The following is a 23,216-nucleotide window of genomic DNA, read 5'->3' on the forward strand; positions in this document are numbered from 1 at the left end:
GATCCCAGGGTCATGGGATCAAGCCCCACATCGGGTTCTGTGCTGACAGCCTGGAGCCTCCTTGGGATTCTCTCTCCCTCTCTCTTTGCCCCTCCCCTCCTCTATCTCTTTCTCTCAAAAATAAATAAATATTTTTATGGGGTGCCTGGGTGGCTCAGTCAGTGAAGCATCCAACTTCGGCTCAGGTCATGATCTCAGTTTTTGGGTTCAAACCCCCTGTCGGGCTGTGTGCTGACAGCTTAGAACCTGGAGCCTGCTTGGGATTCTGGGTCTCCCTCTTTCTCTGCCCCTCCCCTGTTCATGCTCTGTGTCTGTGTCTCAAAAATAAATAAACATTTAAATAAAATTTTAAAAAAGGAATAAAATAAATAGATATTTTTTAAAAAGGGAATTTTTTTTAAAAAATTTCTTTAATGTGTATTTATTTTTGAGAGAGAAAGAGAGACAGAGCACGAGCAAGGGAAGGGGCAGAGAGGCAGAGAGAGAGGGAGATTCAGAATCCGAAGCAGGATACAGGCTCTGAGCCGTCAGCACAGAGCGGGACGCGGAGCTCAAACCCATGAATGGCGAGATCATGACCTGAGACGAAGTCGGATGTTTAACCGACTGAGCCACCCAGGCGCCCCTTAAAAAAGGAATTCTTAAAAAAAAAAAAAAAAAAAAACAGTGGAAGCGGTACAAGTCAAGAATTATTCATTGAGAAGAAACTTTCCTCTGTATCTTATTCTAAATGGAAATTTCATTCAATGTTCAAAAGTAATTGTGAATTATATAAAGCATATCTTGATAACACCTTGGTAATAATCTCCATCTATCTTTTTAAACTACCCCTCCCTTCCCCTTTTCATAACAAGACAGTGTGTGTGTGTGTGTGTGTGTGTGTGTGTGTGTGTGTACAAGCATGCGTGGGAGGGAAAGAGACAGTAAGGGCAGAGGTCTTGCTGTCCGTGCTCTCAGGGGTCACTGGGGGATGCTATCGATTACAGCACAACACTAAGTACCGGGGACACCGAGGGGATTCTCCAGCCTCCCCTGCGGAAAGGGAAAGACAAGGCCAAGACAGTAAGGATGCTATGAGCGCCACCTGGTGTCGGCGTGCCCTGACTGCAGCCACACCACCCCGGGACACCTGGCAGCAGGAAAAACACCAAGGTAGCCCAGTGAGCGGAAAGGCCCAAATAAAGGTCAAATTTTGAACAGCAGTATGACGGTGATTGACGTTTTCAAAAGTCTGAGTTCCCGATGGCGGCTGCCATCCTGGTTATTCTGGGCTGCAAGTCTGGTGCCAAATGGAAGCCGTGAGCCCGTGGTCCTGCAGCCACCCTGGTCGAGGGTCTCAGGGAAACACGGCACCCGGGACGGAACGTGACCCAGGAGGGGAACCCCTGCCCCACGGATGTGGGCGACGGAAGTGCCACGTCGTGATCTGCACCCTTGCTTTATTATCTGACACACACAATCCCTAACACAACCTTCCATCAGTATTTGTAGCTGGAGGCCGAACTTGACACGTTTTCCTAAAGGAGTGGAACAGGGAAGCCTACGCCGGGTCTCAGGCGATCAAGGACGAGGACGCAGCACACGACCACGAAGTCTCATTACACACAAGCCTGGGAGAGTCCGTTCCACACACGGAAACATCCCTTCACGAGACAGAGCACAAACCACGGGCCGCCTCGCAGGAAGGCGTCTGAGCGGGGACGAGGCGTCTCACATCCAGCGATGCTTCCCGAAGTCTAGGGAGAGTGCAGCCCCCGGGCGTCTGCGAAAGGCCGTCACAGGCACCTCTTCCTGTTCCGACGGCGTCTTCTCCATCCTGGCAACGAGACCAGGCCACGGCCACTGCATGCGAACCACACAGACGCACAGCGGCCTCTTCCAAAGGACAGGCCTGGAAAGTGGTTTTCTGTCTCACAAGTTCAGAATTTCACGGGAATGAGCTCGGGCTTCCCAAGGCAAAGGGAAATCAGACGAAGACGGGTCAAACTACTCTTACCAACCTTCACCTGAGGTTATCGCGTGACCGGAACAGGAGCGAAACAGATGAGAACATTCCGCTCAACAGCAAAAATACCAGCGGTGCAACGAAAACATGGGCAGAGTCCCTAAACAGACGTTCCTGCAGAGAAGACACTCTGATGGCCAAGAGGTGCGTGAGGAGATGCTCCGCCTCGCTTGGAACGAGGGAAATGCAAATCAAAACCACGATGCGGTGTCACCTCACACCTGTCGGCTAGAATCCAAATGACAAGGAGTGACAAGTGCTGATGAGGCTGTGGAAGAAGGGAATCCCTCGCGCACAGCCAGTGCAAATGCAAACGGGTGCGGCCACTGTGGACAGCAGCATGGAGGGTCCTCAAAAGGTTAAAGATAGAACTACCCTATGACCCAGCAATCCCACCTCTGGGTAGTTTATCCAAAAGAAAAAGAAAACACTCCGTTGAAAAGACACCTGCTTCTCGTGGTCACCGTAGCATCACGTACAGGAGCTGAGACACGGAAACAGCCTGTGTCTGTTGAAGGGGGATGAAGGGGGATAAAGACGGTGTGGGATATATACACGCAATGAAGTATGACTCAGCCACAAAAGTGAAGGAAATCCTGCCTTTTGCCACAACCCTGGGGACATTATGCTAAGTGAGATAAGTTGGACAGAGAAAGGCAAAAACCCTATGATCTCACTCATACATAGAACATTAAAAAAAAAACAGATTGGTGGTTGCCAGGGGAGAGTGGGGCGGGGGGGGGGGTGCAAAACGGGCACAAGGGGTCAAAAGATACAAACTTCCACTTAAAAGGTAAGTAAGTCCTGGGGATGTGATCTGTAACATTACGACTCCAGTTAACGAGACTGGGCTTTATATCTGAAAGTTGCAAAGAGAGTAGATTATAGAAGTTCTTTCCATGAGAAAAATCACCATGTGAGGGGCCCCTGGGTTGGTTAAGCATCTGACTCTTGATTCCGGTTCAGGTCATGATCTCAGGGTTCGTTGAGATCGAGCCCCACATCGGACTTTGTGCTGACAGTGTGGAGCCTGCTTGGGATTCTCTATCTCCCTCTCTCTCTGCCCCTCCCCTGCCCACTCTCTCAAAATCAACAATAAACATTAAAGAAAGAAAAATAACTATATGACATGACGCATGATAACTTCCAACAGCCATCAGCATCACACATACATACATCAAATCATCATGTCGTACACCCTAAACTAATACGATATTGCATGTCAATAAAACTAGGGGGAGAAGGTAGAAATCTCAAGGATGCTATCCAGTGCAGAAACAATTTATAATTTAGCAGAAGTATGGATTGAAAGCCTACGGCATTTCTGCTCTCTGTTTGCAAAGTATGTTCAACAGTTTGCACATTCTTCATCTGAGGACTGAGGTTTTCTTCATTTAGAAGGGCTGCAGGGTCTGAGCACTTACAGCAGCCCGGGGTCACCTCAACACTGATTGTGCCATCAATCCCTCAGACCGCGGGGCTACGTGCACCCCACCGCCAAGTAGTCTCAGACCCCCAACTTGACCTGCATTTAAAGTGTCCATTTGATGGACTGTGTCCCAGAGATGGGCAGTGCAAGGTGCCTTCAGCTGAGACGCTGGGGAAATGCATGAAGGTGACCGACTCTGCAAGACAATGATGGCATTGTCCTAACCAACAGATGACATCAGCGCAGGGACGGTGTCCAAAGTTGGACCAAAATGTAAACTGTGCTGTGGTTTCGTTTTGTTTTCATTTTCCCAAAAGTAACAGTTTTAAGAAGCAGAAGATAAAACCGTGGGGAGAGCCTACGTGGTAAGGAACAGGAGAGTCACTGGCTAGTCCTCTCCAGACGTAGGAGTCTGGGCAGATCTGCCCCTTGGCAGGCCACACGGTGCATACGGTAAGAGTCTACCATTTCACAGGAGCGTCTGTTCACTCCCGATCTCTGTTGGAACAGATGACCACAAACGTGGATGGAAAGCAACAGCAGCTTATCATCTGATAACCCGGGGCTGGTTCCTTCCACGGACCCCACGGGAGAAGGAACCCCTTGCATTTTTCAGCTTCTAGTGGCCGCCTACATGCTCACGGCCCCGTGCTCCGTGTTCAAAGCGCATCACCCCAATCCCTGCCTCCACCAAGACCTCTCCTTCCACCCGTCTGACCTTCACATGTCCTTCTGACGAGCACACTACTCAGTACACGGCTCCACACCGATAATCCAGGATAGCCTTCCCGTCATAAGATCTGTGCAGCGGACAACCGCAGGTCCGGGGATTCCGGGGATTAGGATGCAAACATGCTCAGGGCCTTTGTTCAGTCCACCGCAGAACCACGCACCATCGGTGCAGCTTGGAAACAAGGGCCGTTGGTGTGATGCGTCCCCAGACACCGGAGAGACGGTACCAGTCAGAAGCGCAGGTGGAGGGTTTTGGCGTCTGCCACAACTGAACTCCAATTCTCGACTTTGGGCGATGGGGCCCCTTTCTCACATGCAGTCAGTCCCTCAGTCTCCTTCTGCACAAGGGGATGAGGACTTCAACTTCAGTGCGTTTCTAAATTTGATAAGGCCAAGCTTGGGTTGGATCCACGCTGCCCTGTGATGGCTTTTTTCCCCCCACACACAACATGAAATGACGGGCCAGCACTGCAGTCAGAGGGCAAATAGCACGTTCAGCACCGAGCTGACACCAGGCTTAGAGCAAGCGGTAAGAACCTGAGTCTGCTCTAAATTTAAAAGACCTGGGGCGCCCAGATGGCACAGTCAGTTGAGCGTCCGACACTTGATTTTGGCTCAGGTCATGGTCTCATGGTTCGTGAGGTCGAGCCCCGCCCCAGCTTCTGTGCTGACAGTGCAAAGCCTGCTTGGGATTCTCTCTCTCTCTCTCCTCCTCTTTCTCTGCCCCTACCTCACTCTCAATCTCATTCTCTCAAAATAAATAAACTTTAAAAAAAGAATTTTAAAGACCTAAGTCTCCAAATGAAGAACCCTGAAATTACTGGGTTTATTGTCCCCCGAGGAGAAAACACAGGGTGTCAGGTGACAGAAGGAACATGTTGGGGCCAGCAGCCTCCCCTCCCCCTTGTCCCTTCCCTCTCAGGCAGACCCAAGGGGGGAAGGGAGGCAGCTCCTTGGCTTTCAGTGGCTGCAGGAAGAACACGCCAGATTGGAGCTGGGGCACCGAGGGGGGGCTGGGGGTTGCAGGTTCCATCCATTAAAGCTGTGGCATTAAAGCTGTGGTACTCCAGAGGTGTGGGCAGATTGGGCAAACAAGGGGACAGCCTCCGATACGGAAGCTGAGTCTGCCCCGGTCAGGGAGGGAGAGACAAAGACGAAGAGGGGACACTCGAGGAACCCAGAGTGGCTGGCCTGGCCCTGGGGGGTTTCCCCGTGGAGGTGAACCCCTGGCTTTCACCGTGAGGGGTGAAAGAGCAGCAAATGGAGACTGTCCAGCCACCCCCAGGTCAGGACAGGAGCAGTGTCACCCCACACCACGTGTGCACCTACAGCCGGGCCCCCTTGCAGAAACAGCCGATTCTAGGGCCAGGCGGGGAAATGCACTTCGGGCGCCCAGAGCACCTGGTGACGTCAGAACATAAGACACTGGAAGATCGTGGGGCTGTGTTAGGGCACAGAGTCAGCACGAAGGAGCGCCAGGGGCTAAAACTGGTAGGACCCCGGCACCCAAGCAAATTAGGATCGCAGCAAATTCTGGCTCACTGCATACGGTGATCCTTACCGATACAAATAAACAAACACGGTGAAGAAAAGCATCCCGTTTCTGTCTAATGCCAACGAAAAAGATGCAGGATGAGTTACAGAACAAGAGAAACCACCACCTGACTGATGTCATGGTCGTAACTGTTTCAGGCCAGGAACATGAGGGGAGGGGCACAGCAGCGGGATGAAGACTGAGAATTTAAAGAGTCTTCAGGGGGTGCCCGGGTGGCTCAGTTGGTTAAATGTCCAACTTCGGCTTGGGTCATGATCTCACAGTCTGTGAGTTCGAGCCCCACGTCAGGCTCTGTGCTGACAGCTCGGAGTCTGGAGGCTGCTTCTGATTCTGTGTCTCCTCCTCTCTCTGCCCAGCTCATGCTCTATCTCTGTCTCTCAATAATAAAATAAATGTTTTAAAAAAAATTTTTTTAAATAAAGAGTCTTCAGGCGGGTGCCTGGGTGGCTCGGTCGGCTGAGCGTCCGACTTCGGCTCATGTCATGGTCTCGTGGTTCGCGAACGAGCCCCGCGTCGGGCTCTGCGCTGACAGCTCAGAGCCTGGAGCCGGTTTGGGATTCTCTGTCCCCCTGCCCCTCTCTCTCTCTCTCCCTCTGCTCCTCCCCCATTCACATTCTCTCTCTCAAAACTAGATAAATAAACATATTTAAAAATCAAAAAAAAACGCACCACTAAGAATCACTCCATTTGCATAACATGAAAAGATTTTGCCTTGGCTTCCGAGCTGGCTGCAAAGGTACTTCCTGTGCACACCCAGGGGGCTCCAGCTCTCCCTGGTCCCCCACCATGCAAAGCAAACACACTCCACGCATGGTGGCTGTATGATCAGATTTGACATCTCAGCCTCACTGGCTTGGGGGTCTCTTTAGGGGCCATGAGTTACAAGGAATTTACTGCAGTTTAAAATGAAATCTGCTCAGGGTGCCTGGGTGGCTCAGTCGGTTAAGTATCTGACTTCGGCTCGGGTCACGATCTCACGGTTCATGGGTTCGAGCCTCATGTCGGGTTCTGTGCTGACAGCTGGGAGCCTGGAGCCTGCTTCCAATTCTGTGTCTTCCTCTCTCTCTGACCCTCTCCCATGCACACACACACACTCTCTCTCTCTCTCTCTCTAATACAAATAAACATTAAAAAAAGAAAAAGAAAATGAAATCTGCTCTCTAGCTACAGAGTCAGGAGCATCCCTGGACAGGCCCCCATGCACCTGCTGTAAGTTGTCAGGCACCGCACAGGCGAACAAAGGGAAAGCACGTGCAGGGTGCTTATCCACGCTGACTGTGGATCGATAACAGACACAAGACAAGAAAGTCGATACTTGCCCGCTGTAAGGAGACAAAATTGGTTGAGATAGATATTTTATAGACTCCATCAAACAAAAGAAAGTTTTTAAAAGGCTTAATCTTTTTTCAATTTAAGATCCCGTTCTCAAACAAGCCCACATAGGCTGTAATATTCTATCTTGTTAAATCTGTATTTCAGATGGTTGTTTATGGTTGCCCTTAAGACATATGGGTTCTTTTTGAGCACCTGCGTGTGTGCAAGAGAAAAGAAAGACACGTGAGCCTCTAACCGATACCTGTTAGCACCTATTATGTGCAAAGCATGTACTAAGTACGGCAGGTAGAAATCACTGCAGGAAATCGGAGAAGCACACGTAAAATGTCCCAAGTAATTGCGCGACTGGTTCTGCTGCTTCCGGTTGGGCTTGTTTTCGGGGGATGAGCACCAAGGGGATGGGTGGGGGGGGGGGGCGGATCTGGAGCAAAAACAAACAGCAGGTTTCAGAGAAGCAAGGTGCATGAAGGAATTACTCCCTGAAGCAGGCAGTAATGATGGACTCCCTCCGTATCCAGATTTTGGTGATGGTCCCACGACCCCATGCCTTTGCCAAAATTTACCGAGTGGGTTTTCCTATATGCAACTTCAAAAATAAAGAATGGAAAAGAAAACAGGACAAAGAGGAGACAGATTAAGAAATTTCCAAAAGGTGCATCAAGGGGTATAGATAAGAATATTTTGGGGGCACCCAGCTGGCTCAGATGATGGAGGGTGTGGATCTTGAGGTTGTGAGTTTGAGCTCCATATTGGGTGTAGAGATTACTCAGAAATAAAAATCTTTATAAAAAAAATAAAAATCTTAAAAAAATAAAAATAAAAATCTTTTATTTTTATTTTTATTTTTTAATTTTTTTTTCAACGTTTATTTTATTTTTGGGACAGAGAGAGACAGAGCATGAACGGGGGAGGGGCAGAGAGAGAGGGAGACACAGAATCGGAAACAGGCTCCAGGCTCTGAGCCATCAGCCCAGAGCCCGATGCAGGGCTCGAACTCACGGACCACGAGATCGTGACCTGGCTGAAGTCGGATGCTTAACTGACTGCGCCACCCAGGCGCCCCTAAAAATCTTTAAAAAGAATATTTTGGAGAATAAAGGGAAATACAAATCAGAAATAGGAATATTTAGGGAATTAGCATAAAAAGAATTTTCAAGGACCACCTGGCTGGCTCAGTGGCGGAGTGTGTGGCTCCCGATATCGGGGTTATAAGTTCGAGCCCCACATTGTGTGTAAAGATCACTTTAGAATCTTTAGGGGCTCCTGGGTGGCTCAGTCTGTTAAGTGTCCAACTTCCGCTCAGGTCATGATCTCGCGGTTTGTGGGTTCGAGCCCCACGTCGGGCTCTGTGCTGACAGTTCAGAGCCTGGAGCCTGCTTCGGATTCTGTGTCTCCCTCTCTCTGTCCCTCCCCCGCTCACACTCTGTCTCTCTCTGAAAAATAAACATTAAAATTTGAAAACAAAGAATTTCTAGAAGCTGTGCTGTGATTAAATACCTGTGATAACACTAAAAATACAGAAGGGCTAAAATACAGAAACGCTTACTTTCCGAATACCCCACAGCACGTGTATTCTGGATTTAAATGCAGTGAAAGTGATGCAGAGAAGTCCTCACCTTTGCATGACTTCCTGCGGTTTGTCACCTGTTCTCAGGGTTATCGCATTATCTGATCCAAACAGAAACGGTGTTGAGAACGTTAGGGAAGAAATTTCTATTTCATCGAGGAGAAGAATGGGGTTCCAGCCACACGCGGGCTGCTCCCCGACCCAGCTGCTCCCACCGCACTCAGGGCCTGCAGGACGAACTGTATCCTGGAGGCTTTTTTTTTAATGTTTATTTATTTTGAGAGAGAAGAGTGAGGAGGGGAGGGGCAGAGAGAGAGAGACCCCCAAGCAGGCTTCACACTGTGAATGCAGAGCCCAATGCGGGGCTCGATCTAATGAACTGTGAGATCATGACCTGAACCAAAACAGAATCGGATGCTCAACAGACTGAGGTGCCCCAGGAAGCCTTTTAAACAGAAATTAGGCAGCCATAGAAGCAAAGGTTATAGGGAAATGGACACCGCTTAAGATCGGTATCATTAGTTGGGGTAACTCCTGTTACAAAGCGGCACAGGCCAGAAAATTTTAAACCTGACTTAAGATTCTGGGCATGGTGCCATGAGACTTCCTCCACAGTCTCCTCTCTCCAGGGTGGAGAACAGGGAAGGGGACAGACATCAGCCATGAAAGGAAGGACCCCCAGGTGGGGGAGGTCAGGCCAGGCTGTCAGTGAGTCAGGGTGTGGGAAGGAGGCACCCCACACACACACACAAAACCAGCTCCCAGCCCCGGAGCGGTCCACGGGCACGAAGGCCCCAGGGGAACTCACCATCCAGGAGGGTGGCAGAAAGACCAACCAGCACCACCCAGCCCTCCAGCCCTTCCGAGGCTGGCTCCCTGGGCATTTCATGGGCATTTCAGGCTTTGCCAGGAGCCCCTTCCATCAACCCCACCCTGTGGCTCTCACAACTCCCAGGGACACATTCGGCCAATGGCCTGGAGAATGGATTCCAACCCGGGGCTCTGCGGTCCGGGTGCTGAGAAACTCCCTTGATTCAGTCCGAACCTTGGGGACTGCCCTGGGGGAGAGTCATCACCACCCCGGGGTGTAGGAAACTACGAGGACCTCGGTTTCCACTCCCACTAAACCCTGTCAGAAGGTGGGCATTCCTAATATGGAAGGCGTCCTGCATCAGCCAGGGGCAGCAGGTCCGCGGTGACAGAGGCCGCCTCACTGGCCCCTTGGGCCCCACAAGTGACAGCTTTCTGTGGCTCGTGTAAGTCAATTTCCCATTGATTTGTCTAGCTTTTACTAAAACCACACTTATAAAGGAGACAAGTGGCTTAAAGAAGATTCTGGCAGCTAAAACGAGCCCTACCAGCACGCACAAACGAGTAAAAGGCAGAGCTGACACCTTCTCTGCTCCAGAAGTCTCTGATTTAATCCAGGGCTGTGGCTGGAAATGCAGCTAGACCTGATCATTTGGCAGAAAAGGAAGGAGGGAGTGAGGGTGAGAGGGAGGGAGGGGAGGTAAGGATAGTGAGGAAGGGGTAGGGAGAAGAGGGGAAGAGGGTGGGGGGAGGAGAAAAAGGAGGGAGGGATGAAGGGAAGGGGAGGAGGGAGGGGAGGGGAGGAGGGAGGGGAAGAAGAGGGAGGGAAGGGGAGAGGGAGGAGAGGGGAGGAAGATTGAGGGGAGGAAGAGGGAGGGAAGGAAGAGGGAAGGGAAGGAAGAGGGGAGGGGAGGAGGGGAGAGGAAGAGAGGAAGGGAGGAGGGGAGGAAGAGAGAGGAAAGGAAGAGGGGAGGGGAGAAAGGAAGAGGAGAGAAGGAAGAGGGAGGGAAGGAAGAGGGGAGGGAAGGAAGAGGGGAGGAAGAGGGAGGGAAGGAAGAGGGGAGGGAAGGAAGAGGGGAGGGGAGGAGGGGAGGGGAGGAGAGGAAGGGAGGAGGGGAGGAAGAGGGGGGAAAGGAAGAGGGGAGGGGAGGAGGAAGGGAGGGAAGAGAGAAGGAAGGGAGGGACAGAAACACAAAGAAAAACACAGAAGAATTTTCTATATGCCATTTCTCTAAACATACATAATGATTAACAAAACATTAAAAGCTAAGCGTCCACACGGAACGTACAGACCCCTCACCACTCTTCCCTGTGATGTCTGAATTCCTAAAACAGTCAAGCCAAGTGTTCCACAGAACCGCACTCTACCTAACGAGAATGGTCACAGGACGCGTCGGCTCTCCTACGTCACTGGCGACAGACGAGATGCCACTTCCACGAAGCTGGCTCTCCCTGCCATGTGTGTTCACCTGTGAGTATGCAAGTGTACAGAAGCTGACCATGAACGCTCGTTACAGCATCCGTAAGTGGGTTTGGTCCAAAAGGTGGGCCCATACCCCCGCATGCACCTGTGCCCTCTTCTCGGGGCAGAGAATCAGCTGAGCCTGAGGACCCCCTCGGCCTCGAACAAGACACCAGGCATCTGGTAACCCCCCCCCCCCCGCCCCGGGGAGCCCGGGGATGCTGGGCCACAGACCTGCACAGCAAGTCTGGGCTCCACGGGCCACGCCCCCACCTTACGATGCAAAGGAAATTATTGTCGGTAAATCTCCCCATGCTCATGTACAGCTGATGCCTTTCTTTCCCATTTCACTGAGAAAATAAAAGCAATTAGGAAAGACCAAAAAGAAAATTTTTTTCCTTTTTTTAAAAAATATTTTTAATGTGTTTTTTTTTTTTTTTTTGACAGAGAGAGAGAAAGAGAGATGGAGAGCACAAGCAGGGCAGAGGCAGAGAGAGAGGGAGACACAGAATCCAAAGCAGGGTCCAGGCTCTGAGCTGTCAGCACAGACCCCCTCAGATCATGACCTGAGCCCAAGTCGGATGTTAACCTCCTGAGACATGCTGGTGCCCATCTTTTTCCATTTCAAGCGACCCAAACCGGTAAGACGACTCTCAAAGGTGGTGGGTCCCTGCGTGTGCAGGAAAACAGTGACCACAAAGTTCCCAACTATCACAACTACTAGCTCGAAGACACGGCAGCTGGCACGTTTCCCTGGAGCACAGATACGATTTCTTTCCATGACATTCCAAAGCTGTGACAATGATGTCACTCTCTGTGTTTCCACAGGCAGGAAGAACCTTTACCATTGCTGACTGGCTTGTTCTGAGCAGGAAGTGTTATGGCAAAGCCCTAGAACAACCAAGTAAGCCGCTGCAGTCATTCCATTTCAAAGATCAAAACCCCCAGCCTCACACGAGTAGAATGATGTACCCAAGGCCCTAGATATTGGAAGGAAAAGGATTTGGATTAGAACTGGCGGGGGCAGAGCTCACACCCTTTCCACTACGATGCTCTAGTCCCAGACGCTGGACGTATCTTTACAAGGGTCCTGCTCGCGGTTCATTTAGAAAATATTGAGTTATACATGCTACATATTTAAAATGCGGTAAATCTTAGGGCGCCTGGGTGGCTCAGTCGGTTAAGCGTCCGACTTCAGCTCAGGTCACGACTTCACAGTCTGTGAGTTCGAGCCCCGCGTCAGGCTCTGTGTTGACAGCTCGGAGCCTGGAGCCTGCTTCGGATTCTGTGTCTCCCTCTCTCTGCCCCTCCCCTGCTCATGCTCTATCTCTCTCTGTCTCAAAAATAAATAAACATTAAAAAAAAATTAAAAAAAAACAATATACCGTAAATCTTGTTACATTTTACCATCTTTTGTGACCATTTTATTCCAGACAAAAGTTGCTGCGGCCACTATCTACACTGATTCACACACGTGGTCGCTGTTTCTGTCACGTTGCTAACCCAGCCCCCCGAGTCCATTCCGAAACACAGCCCAAAGTTCAGGCTTTGACTCTCCTTTTTTCTTTCCTAAGTTTGCTTATTTATTTGGCGGGCAGTGGGGGGGGGGGGGGGGGAGGAGAGCAAAGAAGAGGCAGAGAGAGAGAGAGAGAGAGAGAGGATCCCAAGCAGGCTACATGCTCAGCACAGAGCCTGACACTGGGCTGGATCAACCCCAGGACCCTGGGATCATGAGCTGAGCTGAAATCAAGAGTCAGAAGCTCAGCCTACTGAGCCCCCCCAGGCACCCCAGCTCCGACATTCTAGAAGTCACGATCTTTCCATTCTCGTGGTTCTGTAAGGTCTCTAATATTTCCAACTCAGTGCTGACTGCAAACCACAAACTTCATCAGCTCCTAGGACTATTCTTGCCTCACGAAGACAGAGGGCTCCGAGACTCTGCCCAGATTTCCCCTCTGCATCATGGATTTTCATTCTAAATCTGCAGCACTTTCTATAGATAATAAATGAGGGAAAATCACAACTCAGCTGAGGCTCGCCGAGCTCCAGGCCCCAAAGCAAGGCTCGCCTTGGGTTCAGCTACACCCACGGCCATCCTGGAGGAAATGCCTGGGTTGGGTTCCCGCTGGTACAGAGAAACCACACTGAAAGGTGGACGTCAGCCAGCTCAGTCCCAAGTGACAGGAAGCGTAAGGAAAGTGACAGGAAAGTCCCAAGTGACTGGGGGGCAGCATGGTGCTCGGCAGGAGCCAGCAACGTCCGTGAGCCTGACCTTCTGCACATCTCCTCCTCTGCCCAGGGTGGGGCCATGGGTTCTCAAACAGAAGCAGGTCCACGGAGAAAGTCAGGGGGTCTCCAGATGAGGAGACAAGGCAAGCCACCCCCCGACTACTGACAAGCGTTCAGACATGTAACGACTCCGGAGTAAAGACATCAAAGCTCTCAAATCTAAAAATGAGGATTCTCCCTAAAGAACGATAGTGACCCATGGGGCGTGCTCCGGTCCATATTGGCTTACGTGGTATGTGGCACTGATCAGACCCTGGAAACAATAAAAACGGCCATGTTCTCCATCACACGCCCTCCCCGCTGCCTTACCACCGACGCAGGGTGGCAAACCAAACGTAGTCAGTTAAAAGCGCACCCGACCAGCTGAACGTACCTCTTCCAGTGTGGCGTCTGAAATCCCGAAGCCCGTCAGATGCAGATGGTCGAGGTTCTGCTCCAGGGTCTGGAACAGCCCTTTGAAGCAGTCTCTGTCCGCATCCTTGGGAATGCCGTAGACCAGCTCAGCCCCGCTGCTGTCTTTGAGGAAGGCTTGAGGGATGTAGGTCTGGATCAGAGATGTGGCACGAGCGACGTGCTTTAGGTCATCGGTCTCCGGAGCAGAAGGCTGGCCGTCCCACAGAGGGGGCGAGAAAACGGCAAGGCTCGTTAATCCAAAAATACCAACTTTACGTCATCTGAGGTCACGTCTGAAATTCCAATTCAAAGCAGCGACGTCGAGAAATATCATTTAAGCCACGGGCATTTCTAGGACACGGTGTACTTCTTCTTTTCATTTATTTAAGTTTATTTTATTTTATTTTTGAGAGAGAGAGAGAAAAAGAGAGAGAGAGAGAGAGAGAGAGAGAATCCCAAGCAGTCTCCACGCCGTCAGTGCATAGCCCGACATGGGGCTCAAACTCACAAACCATAAGATCATGAGCTGAGCAGAAACCAAGAATTGGATGTGTAACCGACCAAGCCACCCAGGCTCCCCTGCACTTCTTCCTTTTTAAAAATAAATCTCTGGTGGTAATTCCAACAAGGTGAGACCTGCACGCCCATCTTGGCAGTGGTCACCAGGCTCCTCGGACAGGTCTGGGGAGGGCTATATGCACATGGGCCCCCTGAGCCTGGGGACAATCCTAGCAAGGGGACTACAAGATACAGGGCTGGGTCTTCTTAAAAGGGGAGACAAGGATCCAGCCACGGAGGGAAGGAGGCACCTTGGGACAGCAAGATACTTTACCCAAGTCAGAAAGGAAGCAGGAACCTTGACTCAGGGCCCACAGCCCCTGCATCCCAACCCCACAGCCACCTCTGCCAGGCTCCGGTTGACAGGACCTCTGAAATGTACCTTTTATCCCGGAGGTCCCTCACTACATTATCATAAAGCTCTAGCCTCTGAAAAGAACAGTCACTGTCAGAAAAATACTTCCAGGGGCGCCTGGGTGGCTCAGTTGCTTAAGTGTCCAACTTTGGCTCAGGTCATGATCTCACAGTTCACGGGTTTGAGCCCAGTGTGGGGCTCTGTGCTGACAGTTCAGAGCCTGGAGCCTGCTTCAGATTCTGTGTCTCCCCGTCTCTCTGACCCTCCCCTGCCACTCTCTGTCTCTCTCTCACTCTCAACTCTCAAAAATAAATAAACATTTAAAAAAATAAGAAGGAAAATACTTGTAGAGCATCTGGGCTACGATACTGCCTGGCCAGACCCAGCGGATGCTGTTACCAATCAGGTGCTTTTGAGCCTCATCTGATGCCTCTGTCAGTGCAAATGCACTGGGGTCACAGGGGCTAATTGCTCCGCTCAGCCCTGGGGGATTTCTTCTGGCATCCGGGCCGCTGTGCACAGAGACTTCCACTCAATTACTGACTCCCTCTCCAGTCCACCCATGACACGGTAAGTCCCTGTCCAGGGCCACCAGGAAACGCAGTCTGCAGCTCAGTGCCCCCCTTCCCCGACCACCAGGAGCCCACAGCAGACCCCCACCCTGCCGGCTCCTGAGCATGCTGTGCACACACCACAGTGACCATGTTTTCGTTCTCAGGTACACCCTTTCCTCCACATGTACCGAGACCCCAAGGCCCTCAGGCCTCCCTTCATAGGACAGCAGCATTACGGGCAACACTGGACTCAGAATCAATATTCGTTCAGTTGATTTCAGTCCAAAGTGTAAAACTCTGTCACAGGACAGCTGAATTTGTCTCCTCTGCCCCACACAGGAAGGGCATTTCTCCTGCGTACCTAGGTCACTGTGCGTCGTACCTGCTTGCTGAGCGTCAGGCTGAGTCCCTGGCCGTAGGCCTGGGTCAGGCAGAAGGGGGGACCGCAGCAGCGGAGCCAGCCATGCTGCAGGAGGGCCACACGGTCACCGAGAGCCTCAGCCTCATCCAGGTGGTGGGTCGTGAAGATGATGGTCCGACCTGCGTCCCAAGGCAGGGGCGTCAGAACGGGCACCAGGAAGGCCCCCAGGGGATCCCGGACACGATTGAAAGCCCATCACTAATTTTTTTGATGTTTGTTTTTATTTAATGTTTATTTTTGAGACAGAGAGAGACAGAGCTTGAGCAGGGGAGGGGCAGAGAGAGAGAGAGAGAGAGAGAGACAGAATCTGAAGCAGGCTCCAGGCTCCGAGCTCTCAGCACAGAGCTGGACGTGGGGGTCAAACCCACAAACCGTGAGACCATGACCTGAGCCGAAGTTGAACGCTCAAGCAACTGAGCCACCCAGGAACCCTGATTTGATGTTTTTTAATAAAGCAGAAAGATGAAAAGGCTAGTCTCCCCAATTCATTAAATAAATAAATAAATAAATAAATAAATAAATAAAGGCATCCAAAAGGAAACCATGAAATGTAGACCCCAGCGCAACAGGGGGGTGCCGTGACCGCCCTCACCACAGCTGTTTCCCAAAGATCAAGGCCAACCTCCCATCCAGAGGTCCTTCGAGGTTACTAAAAGTTGCTCAGTCCCTTATCTGGGATTCGGGGCCGGTTAGACCCTGGGATTAGTGCAACCTACACTTGGGGTGATGCATACCCACGCCAGACAATGGTCTAAAAATAAACGTGAAACAGAACTTACATTTCAAAAAAAATAAAAGTATATTAAGTCCAGAGATATTGATTATCGACCCAGGATGGTCTCTCAGGGGATAAGAAGACACACCCCCCAAACTGCAAAGCATTACTTTATAAGATGCTGCTTTCCTGTCTCTCATGGATTCCGTGGTATGTTCCATGCCCCTCCTTCCAAAAGTGGTATCCCCCACCTCCACCTCCTCTTGTCTATTTTAAATTTGTCTTTTTTTTAACACTTATTCATTTTTGAGAAACAGAGACACAGATCGTGAGCAGGAGAGGGGCAGAGAGAGAGGGAGACACAGAATCCGAACCAGGCTCCAGGCTCCGAGCTGTCAGCACAGAGCCCGACGCGGGGCTCGAACTCACGGACCGTGAGATCATGACCTGAGCCGAGGTCTGGCGCTCAACCAACTGAGCCACCCAGGTGCCCCTCATGTGCTTTTATTCTTAAAAAAAAAAAAAAATTGTTTAAATGTTTTATTCAGTTTGAGAGAGAGAGAGAGAGAGAGTACGAGCAGGGGAGGGGCAGAGAGAGAGGGAGACACAGCATCCGAAGCAGGCTCCAGGGCCCGAGCTGTCAGCACAGAGCCCGACGCGGGGCTCGAACTCACGGACCGTGAGATCATGACCTGAGCCGAGGTCTGGCGCTCAACCAACTGAGCCACCCAGGTGCCCCTCATGTGCTTTTATTCTTAAAAAAAAAAAAAATTGTTTAAATGTTTTATTCAGTTTGAGAGAGAGAGAGAGAGAGTACGAGCAGGGTAGGGGCAGAGAGAGAGGGAGACACAGCATCCGAAGCAGGCTCCAGGGCCCGAGCTGTCAGCACAGAGCCCGATGCGGGGCTCGATCCCACAGACTGTGAGATCATGACCTGAACCAAAGTCTGATGTTTAATCTACTGAGCCATCCAGGCGCCCCTCCTCTTGTCTATTTTAATGATAGTAATGACAAGCTCACTGACCGAGCACCCAAGGACCAGATATGGAGCCACACGCTTTCGTCCACGGTACACTTACTTCTCCCAAAACCCTACACGCGGAAACACTCCCACACACAGGAATGTGATCATTTCTCCAGGGTCATGTGCAGCGAGAGTGTGAGTCGGAGAATTAGGTAGTTCGGTGCTAATTTGTCCGGGCATCCTGTCCTTCCTCATTCTTCCAAGGGAGCCCAGGAAGGCAGGGAACACGCGGATAAAGCCCCAGGCCAACCGAGCCCTGCAGGCGCTGGTGTGCAGGCGGAAAAGCCTCTTTCTACTCAGCAGGGAACAACTGTTTTTATTCAGTCCTTACATCTGCTTCACAAAGCTACAGCACGGTCACCCAGGAGTGTGGGGCTCTTTCCAGAATCAGGGATCCATTCTGATTCCTGAGCACATGTTTTCCTAGAGGGACCACCTAACTCAGCTGCTTACCTCTCACTACCCTGACTCAGAGCGGCCCGCCTTTGAGACAAAACAGCCAGCCCTCTGGGTCTCCTTTTTGGAGACAGAAATCACTGCTTGCCGACCAAGGACAGTGAGAAAACAAGTAAGTTATAACAACGGGATGAGACATTCTATCGCATCGGCTTTCTGTCCAGAGATACCGTTGTGTTCATGACTCTACCCTGGAAGATTCCATCTCTAGTTTTTAAAGTGCGGGAGAACAACAGCCTTGCCAGCTGATGCATACCACAACTCACGCTTTCGGGGATGATGGAAGCTGTGTGCTGGTTGGCTGCTCGCCCATCTTCTTCATCAGCCCCAACTCAGGAGTGGCAGGGAAATGACTTAGTGCAGTTTAAATTAGCCTTATCTCAGGGAGCCTGGGGGCTCAGGCGTTTGAGCGTCCGACTTCGGTTCTGGTCAATATCTCACAGTTCGTGAGTTCGAGCCCCGTGTTGGGCTCTGTGCTGACAGCTCGGAGCCTGGAGCCTGTTTCGGGTTCTGTGTCTCCCTCTCTCTCTGCCCCACCCCCGTTCACGCTCTGTCTCTCTCTCAACAATAAATGAATATTAATAAATTAATTAATTAGCTTTATCTCGGTTTCCTCCTTCCCTTAAGTGGGGCTCAGGGTCTCTGGCATAGAGGTTCAGGGGCTCCCATTTTATGGGCAAGGGTCAGGATCTCTTGTGCTGTGGTCTCCGGATGACCCTGGGAGCTTAGGCGAGGCCCAGAAAGGGTCAGGTCTGAGCACAGAGCGGTCCCCACTCTGGGCCTCTGCCCTGCTGATGCAGTCAGAATCTCTGACAGACGTGTCTCCCCCTCAGTGCCAAAGCCTGGCACCCGTGAATGTGTGGGATGTGGACCATGGGTGCCTCCCTGGCCCCCACACTCCGCTGGGCCTCCAAAACAGCAGTGAGGCTGCAGGAGGTCAGATGAGCCCAAGCCACTGACACAGCCTCACCCCCCTCTAGGGTCACCCCTGATGGTACAGCCCCACCCCCCCTCCCGGGTCACCCCCTGGTGGTGGTACAGCCCCACCCCATCCCAGGCCCACACCCAGAAGGGAACAGAAAGCCACCATCTGCTCATTCCATTTCCCTGCTTCTTCTCTGTCTTCTGCATCCACACTCCCCCCCCCCCACGTTTCTGGAACCAAAAGGAACCCGATTGTTATTTCACATTTCCTTAGTGCCATCTTCCTCCCTGAGCCCAGCCTTAGGATGAAGTATCTTTCCTTCCTGAGGAGACACGCGATGGCCTGGGTCCTCTGGGCACGGCCCTCTGAGTGCTAAGAATACAGGGCTTCTTTCTGGTTCCTTCTCTGTGTCTTTCCTTTTTTTTTTTTTAATTGATTTATTTATTTTGAGACAGAGCACAAGCGAGTGGGGGAGGGGCAGAGAGAGAGAGAGAGAGATGCAGAATCCCAAGCAGGCTCCAGGCCCCGAGCCATCAGCACAGAGCCTGACACGGGGCTTGAACCCACGAACCGTGAGATCATGACCCGAGCCGAAGTCGGACGCTTCAGCACCTGAGCCCCCCCAGGTGACCCCGCTCTGTATTTCTTAAGCAGCAAATCCTAATCTCCCCCAGGGAGGAGAAGGCTCAGGTCAAGTCAGGTCTTGTACTCAAAAGGGAAGAGAGAAAAGCAAAGCAGAGTTTCTCCAGACTCCATAGTCACAAGCTAAGTCACCCTGTTCCCCCTGCTTCCTTCCCGACTGGGGTGTTTCTGTGTGAAACACCGGGGCAATGTTCCGAGGCTGTCAGGATCACAGAAGGAGTCCCAAGTGGGGAGTGACTATCTGCCCATCCCACGCCCTAAACTGGAAACCCAGGACAAAACAGGTGATACAGGGACCCCTCAGCCCGGAGTCCCCAGCCACCCGGGCTCCCCGAGCCCCCTCTATAGCTGTGAGCAAACCCCATGCCCATCTCTGCATACCCCGGTTTCCTCACCCAAAGAAAGGAGGGCTCATCCTACGTCACAGCCAGGACACCTGCTCTAATCACCTAGGATTCCACGATGGCACACAATTCAGAGGAGCTCAATTTTCTTTTTATAGAGAGAGAGAGACAGAGCAGGTCGGGGAGGAGAGGGACAGAGACAGAATCCCAGGCAGGCTCTACGCCCAGTGCAGAGCCCGACGCAGGGTTCCATCCCACAACCTGGGATCATGACTTGAGCCAAAATCAAGAGTTGGTCGTTCAACCGACTGAGCCCCCCGGGCGCCCCAAGAGGAGTACAGTCTTCATTGAAATCACATACAGCCTGCATTGATAACCCCATCGCGAAGTCAGTTGGGAAGATGGGACTCAAAGGAAGTGATCCCAGGCACTACAGAGACGCCCTATCACAGACAGATCTCTGTCGGCTCTCGTGACAGTTGCTTCTTCTGGAAAAGGTCATGTGTCCCCCTGGGGGGAACAACCCGGCCCCTCACAGAAGAAGGCCTTCCTTGCTCTGCCCGCGCCACAGCGTCCCTGGAAGACAGCGCCACGGCCCCGTTCCTACCTTCTCGGTACTTGAGGAGAATGTCCCAGATGCCGCGGCGGGAGCAGGGGTCCACCCCGCTGGTTGGCTCATCCAGAACCACGGTCCCCGACCCACCGATGAAGGCGATGCCGATGGCCAGCTTCCTCTTCATGCCTCCGGAGAGCACGCAGGTCTGTTTGTGCCGATGCGGCGTTAACTCCACGTCCCGCAGGGTTCTGAAACAAGAGCGGAGCCCTCACTCTTCCCCCTCGACACCTCGCAGCTCCAAGGCGGACGGCACCCCACAAATGAGGACGAGCAAGGACGCGGAGGAGGCCTGGAAGCATCGTGCGCTCCAGAGTCCGGACACGGAGGCACCAGCCTTCCTGAGGCTCTGGGGAAATCACGCCCGACGGGCCCCATGCGAGGCCTGCCCAGCAGGGGCCCACCAAGTACCGTCTTCAGGAGAGACTCGTCTCCTCTCCGGACAAGGTATCTCTCTTCATGTCACCGTGCCCTCTGCCGAGGGGCCAGCATTTCCACCAGAGTGTGCACTGCTGGGGTCAGAAGGAGCAAAGCGGAGGTCCCGCTCCACCATGCACCACAGGGTAGTCCGGGGAAGGCCTCTGAGTTGGGGACCCCCGGCCCCTCGTCAGTATCCACCTGCCTTCCTGACTCAGGAGTCGGGAAGTTCCCGTGAAATGCCACAAGCTAAGTATGAACTGTCAGAGTCCATTCGTGTGAGGGTCAGCCGTCGATGCCCTCCTGTGGGGCTCCGGATCCCAGACGCCCGGGGCCCGGAAGGCCTCCCCCTGCAAAGTTTCACCTCCTTCTGCGGTCTCCTCTTTCCCCCTCCGCCATGGCACCCTATTAACTCGGCAGACACTCACCCCTTCCTCACCTTCTTCCATCGTGTTCTTTCTTCCCCAAGCCTGGCCCCAGCCCAAGGATTCCCTGCCCACTAAGCTGCGAGCATCCTTCCCACTCCCAGCTCGCCAGCATGCAGTCAGACAGGAGGCTGGACGCCAGAGGAATCATAAGGGTTCCGCACAGTTGAGCAAAAACCATCCGGTTCTAGAAAGTTCCAGAAGCCTAAGCAAAGGCACTTGGGTGAAACCCCAAGGATCTGCTTGTCAGATGCTTAAGTAAATGTGTCCTGTCTGTGTCATTATTTACAACCTTTCCATCCTGGCCCGGAAAGAGCTCACGTAGCTCCCCAGGGCAGGATACAGAGCATTTTCCGCAGATAACAATCTTGACCGTCTGTCACCAATTAGACGTGGCCCACCGACATGGCCCCACCTGGGTGATTCCAATACAGCTGTTAAACCCAACTCAGGCATGTTGACCAGAGATCAATCAGCTCAGAAAACAAATAGAAAGATGCCAGGTGTCCCCAAGCAGGTCTCCTCAAGAACGTTGTGACATTAAACCTCAAACCCCTCCATCACTTTGACCTGAACCTGATTCCACCCACTCACAGCCAGCTGCACCCGGGACCTTGTCGTTCCAGAAACCACAGTCCTCCAGAGGTCGATGGCCCGCATCTCCCTCTGTCCACCACATCCCTTTTCCCAGCTAGTCCCGGCCTCTGGCAGTCACTCAACCCCACAAGGCTCAGCTGCCCACTGTCCCCCACTCACGCAGGGCCCTCCCTCCCTCCAAGAGTGATGTCCCCTTGTAACGATTGGGTGGCTCCGTCAGTTGAGGGTCCGACTCTTGATCTCAGCTCAGGTCATAATTCCAGGTTCGTGGGTTCCAGCCCTATCAGGCTTTGCATTAACAGTATGGAGTCTGCTTGGGATTCTTCCTCTCTCTCTCTCTCTCTCTCTCTCTCTCTCTCTCTGCCACTCTCCCCTCCACCACCTGCCCTCAAATAAATAAACTCCTGTCGAGGTCACCAACGACCTCCACACCCAAAATCCACAGGTCACCCCTCAGCCTTCGTTGGACCTGACCCTCAATAGCATCTGATGCACTTGACCAAGCCCCTCCTTAGCGGACTTGTCTTCCCCTTCCCGACCGGTCTCTCCGTCCCGCCCCCTGGGTGGTCCTGCTCATCTGTCCATTGTCTCCACACTGTGTCCACTGCCACCTGCCCAGCACCCAGTCCTTTGTCCTCCCTTATCTACCTGCACACAAGACCTTGACGACCTCACCACCCTCAAACACCTGGGGCCCCACGGTGTGTGCCAGAACTCCAAGAGCCCCATAGCAACATCTCCCTGACTGAAGTCCTGATCAAGTTCCTCTTCTGACTTCTTGATGTCCAATCAAGGGCAAATCAAGGGCAAAACAGTAGAGACCCGACATCCTGACAGATACGCACTCGGAAGATTCTCCCAGGCGCCTCCCTTGATTCCCATCTTAACAATCCTCTTCGTCAAGGGAATCAGGTGGTGCCGCCGGACCCAGTTCGGGGTGTGCTGGCTCTAAACCCCGTGTCTTCAGTTTCCACTCCCTCTAATTGGGAGCTGCTGTCCTAAAACGTGATCTCACACAGATTGCTTTTGTACAAATCGGCCTGGTTGCTAGGTGACACGCAGCAAACAGATAACTGTTAAGGTCGCCTACGTCCAAAAAAAAAAAAAAGACGAAGTCCAAGTAGCACTTGATTTAAACCCGATCATAATCGCAGAGCTTGCCGTGACACGGAGCATGTGCCATTTTTAAAAATTAGAATAGGTGGTGACCTGGGCCTTTTTTTTTAAAATCTAGGTCTTACGGACCCAATCGGCCAATCACAGCCATCCTTCGAGAAGTGCCCGCTCAAATTCAAGACAGGCTTGCGGCGCACAAAACACACGCTCTCCCCACGCGTCCGAGCCTCCACAGTCACGAGCACGGTTCTTGCTATTACGGGCCTCTCCGGAGCACGCCGTGAGAGGTAAACGAGGCCCCCGCAGAGGAGAATGTCCTCAGAGGCCCACGTAAGCTGCCCACAGCGTGACCGTGGACAGATGAGGAACAGAAGAAACCACCGTGAACATGCAGTGTGGTGCACCACGTGATTTTATGGGCTGATGTCCCCTGAGGCTCCTTCCACCGGGTTCAGACTCCACCTGCCACAGAGCCTT

At 52.2% G+C, this 23,216-nt stretch overlaps 1 protein-coding gene across 1 annotated transcript in view; it reads right to left on the reverse strand.

Moving 5' to 3' along the window:
- Nucleotides 1-23,216, reverse strand: part of ABCA13 (ATP binding cassette subfamily A member 13) — a 395,180-nt gene that overhangs the window by 177,982 nt on the left and 193,982 nt on the right. Inside the window, exons 39-41 of the mRNA XM_027045998.2 lie at nucleotides 20,179-20,375; nucleotides 15,427-15,584; nucleotides 13,558-13,788 (exon numbers count right to left, since the gene is read on the reverse strand). Coding sequence (XP_026901799.1) covers nucleotides 13,558-13,788; nucleotides 15,427-15,584; nucleotides 20,179-20,375 — 586 coding nt within the window. The remainder of the gene's footprint in view (nucleotides 1-13,557; nucleotides 13,789-15,426; nucleotides 15,585-20,178; nucleotides 20,376-23,216) is intronic.

The sequence above is a fragment of the Acinonyx jubatus genome, chromosome A2 (assembly GCF_027475565.1).
Source record: "Acinonyx jubatus isolate Ajub_Pintada_27869175 chromosome A2, VMU_Ajub_asm_v1.0, whole genome shotgun sequence".
NCBI classification, from domain to species: Eukaryota; Metazoa; Chordata; class Mammalia; order Carnivora; family Felidae; genus Acinonyx; species Acinonyx jubatus.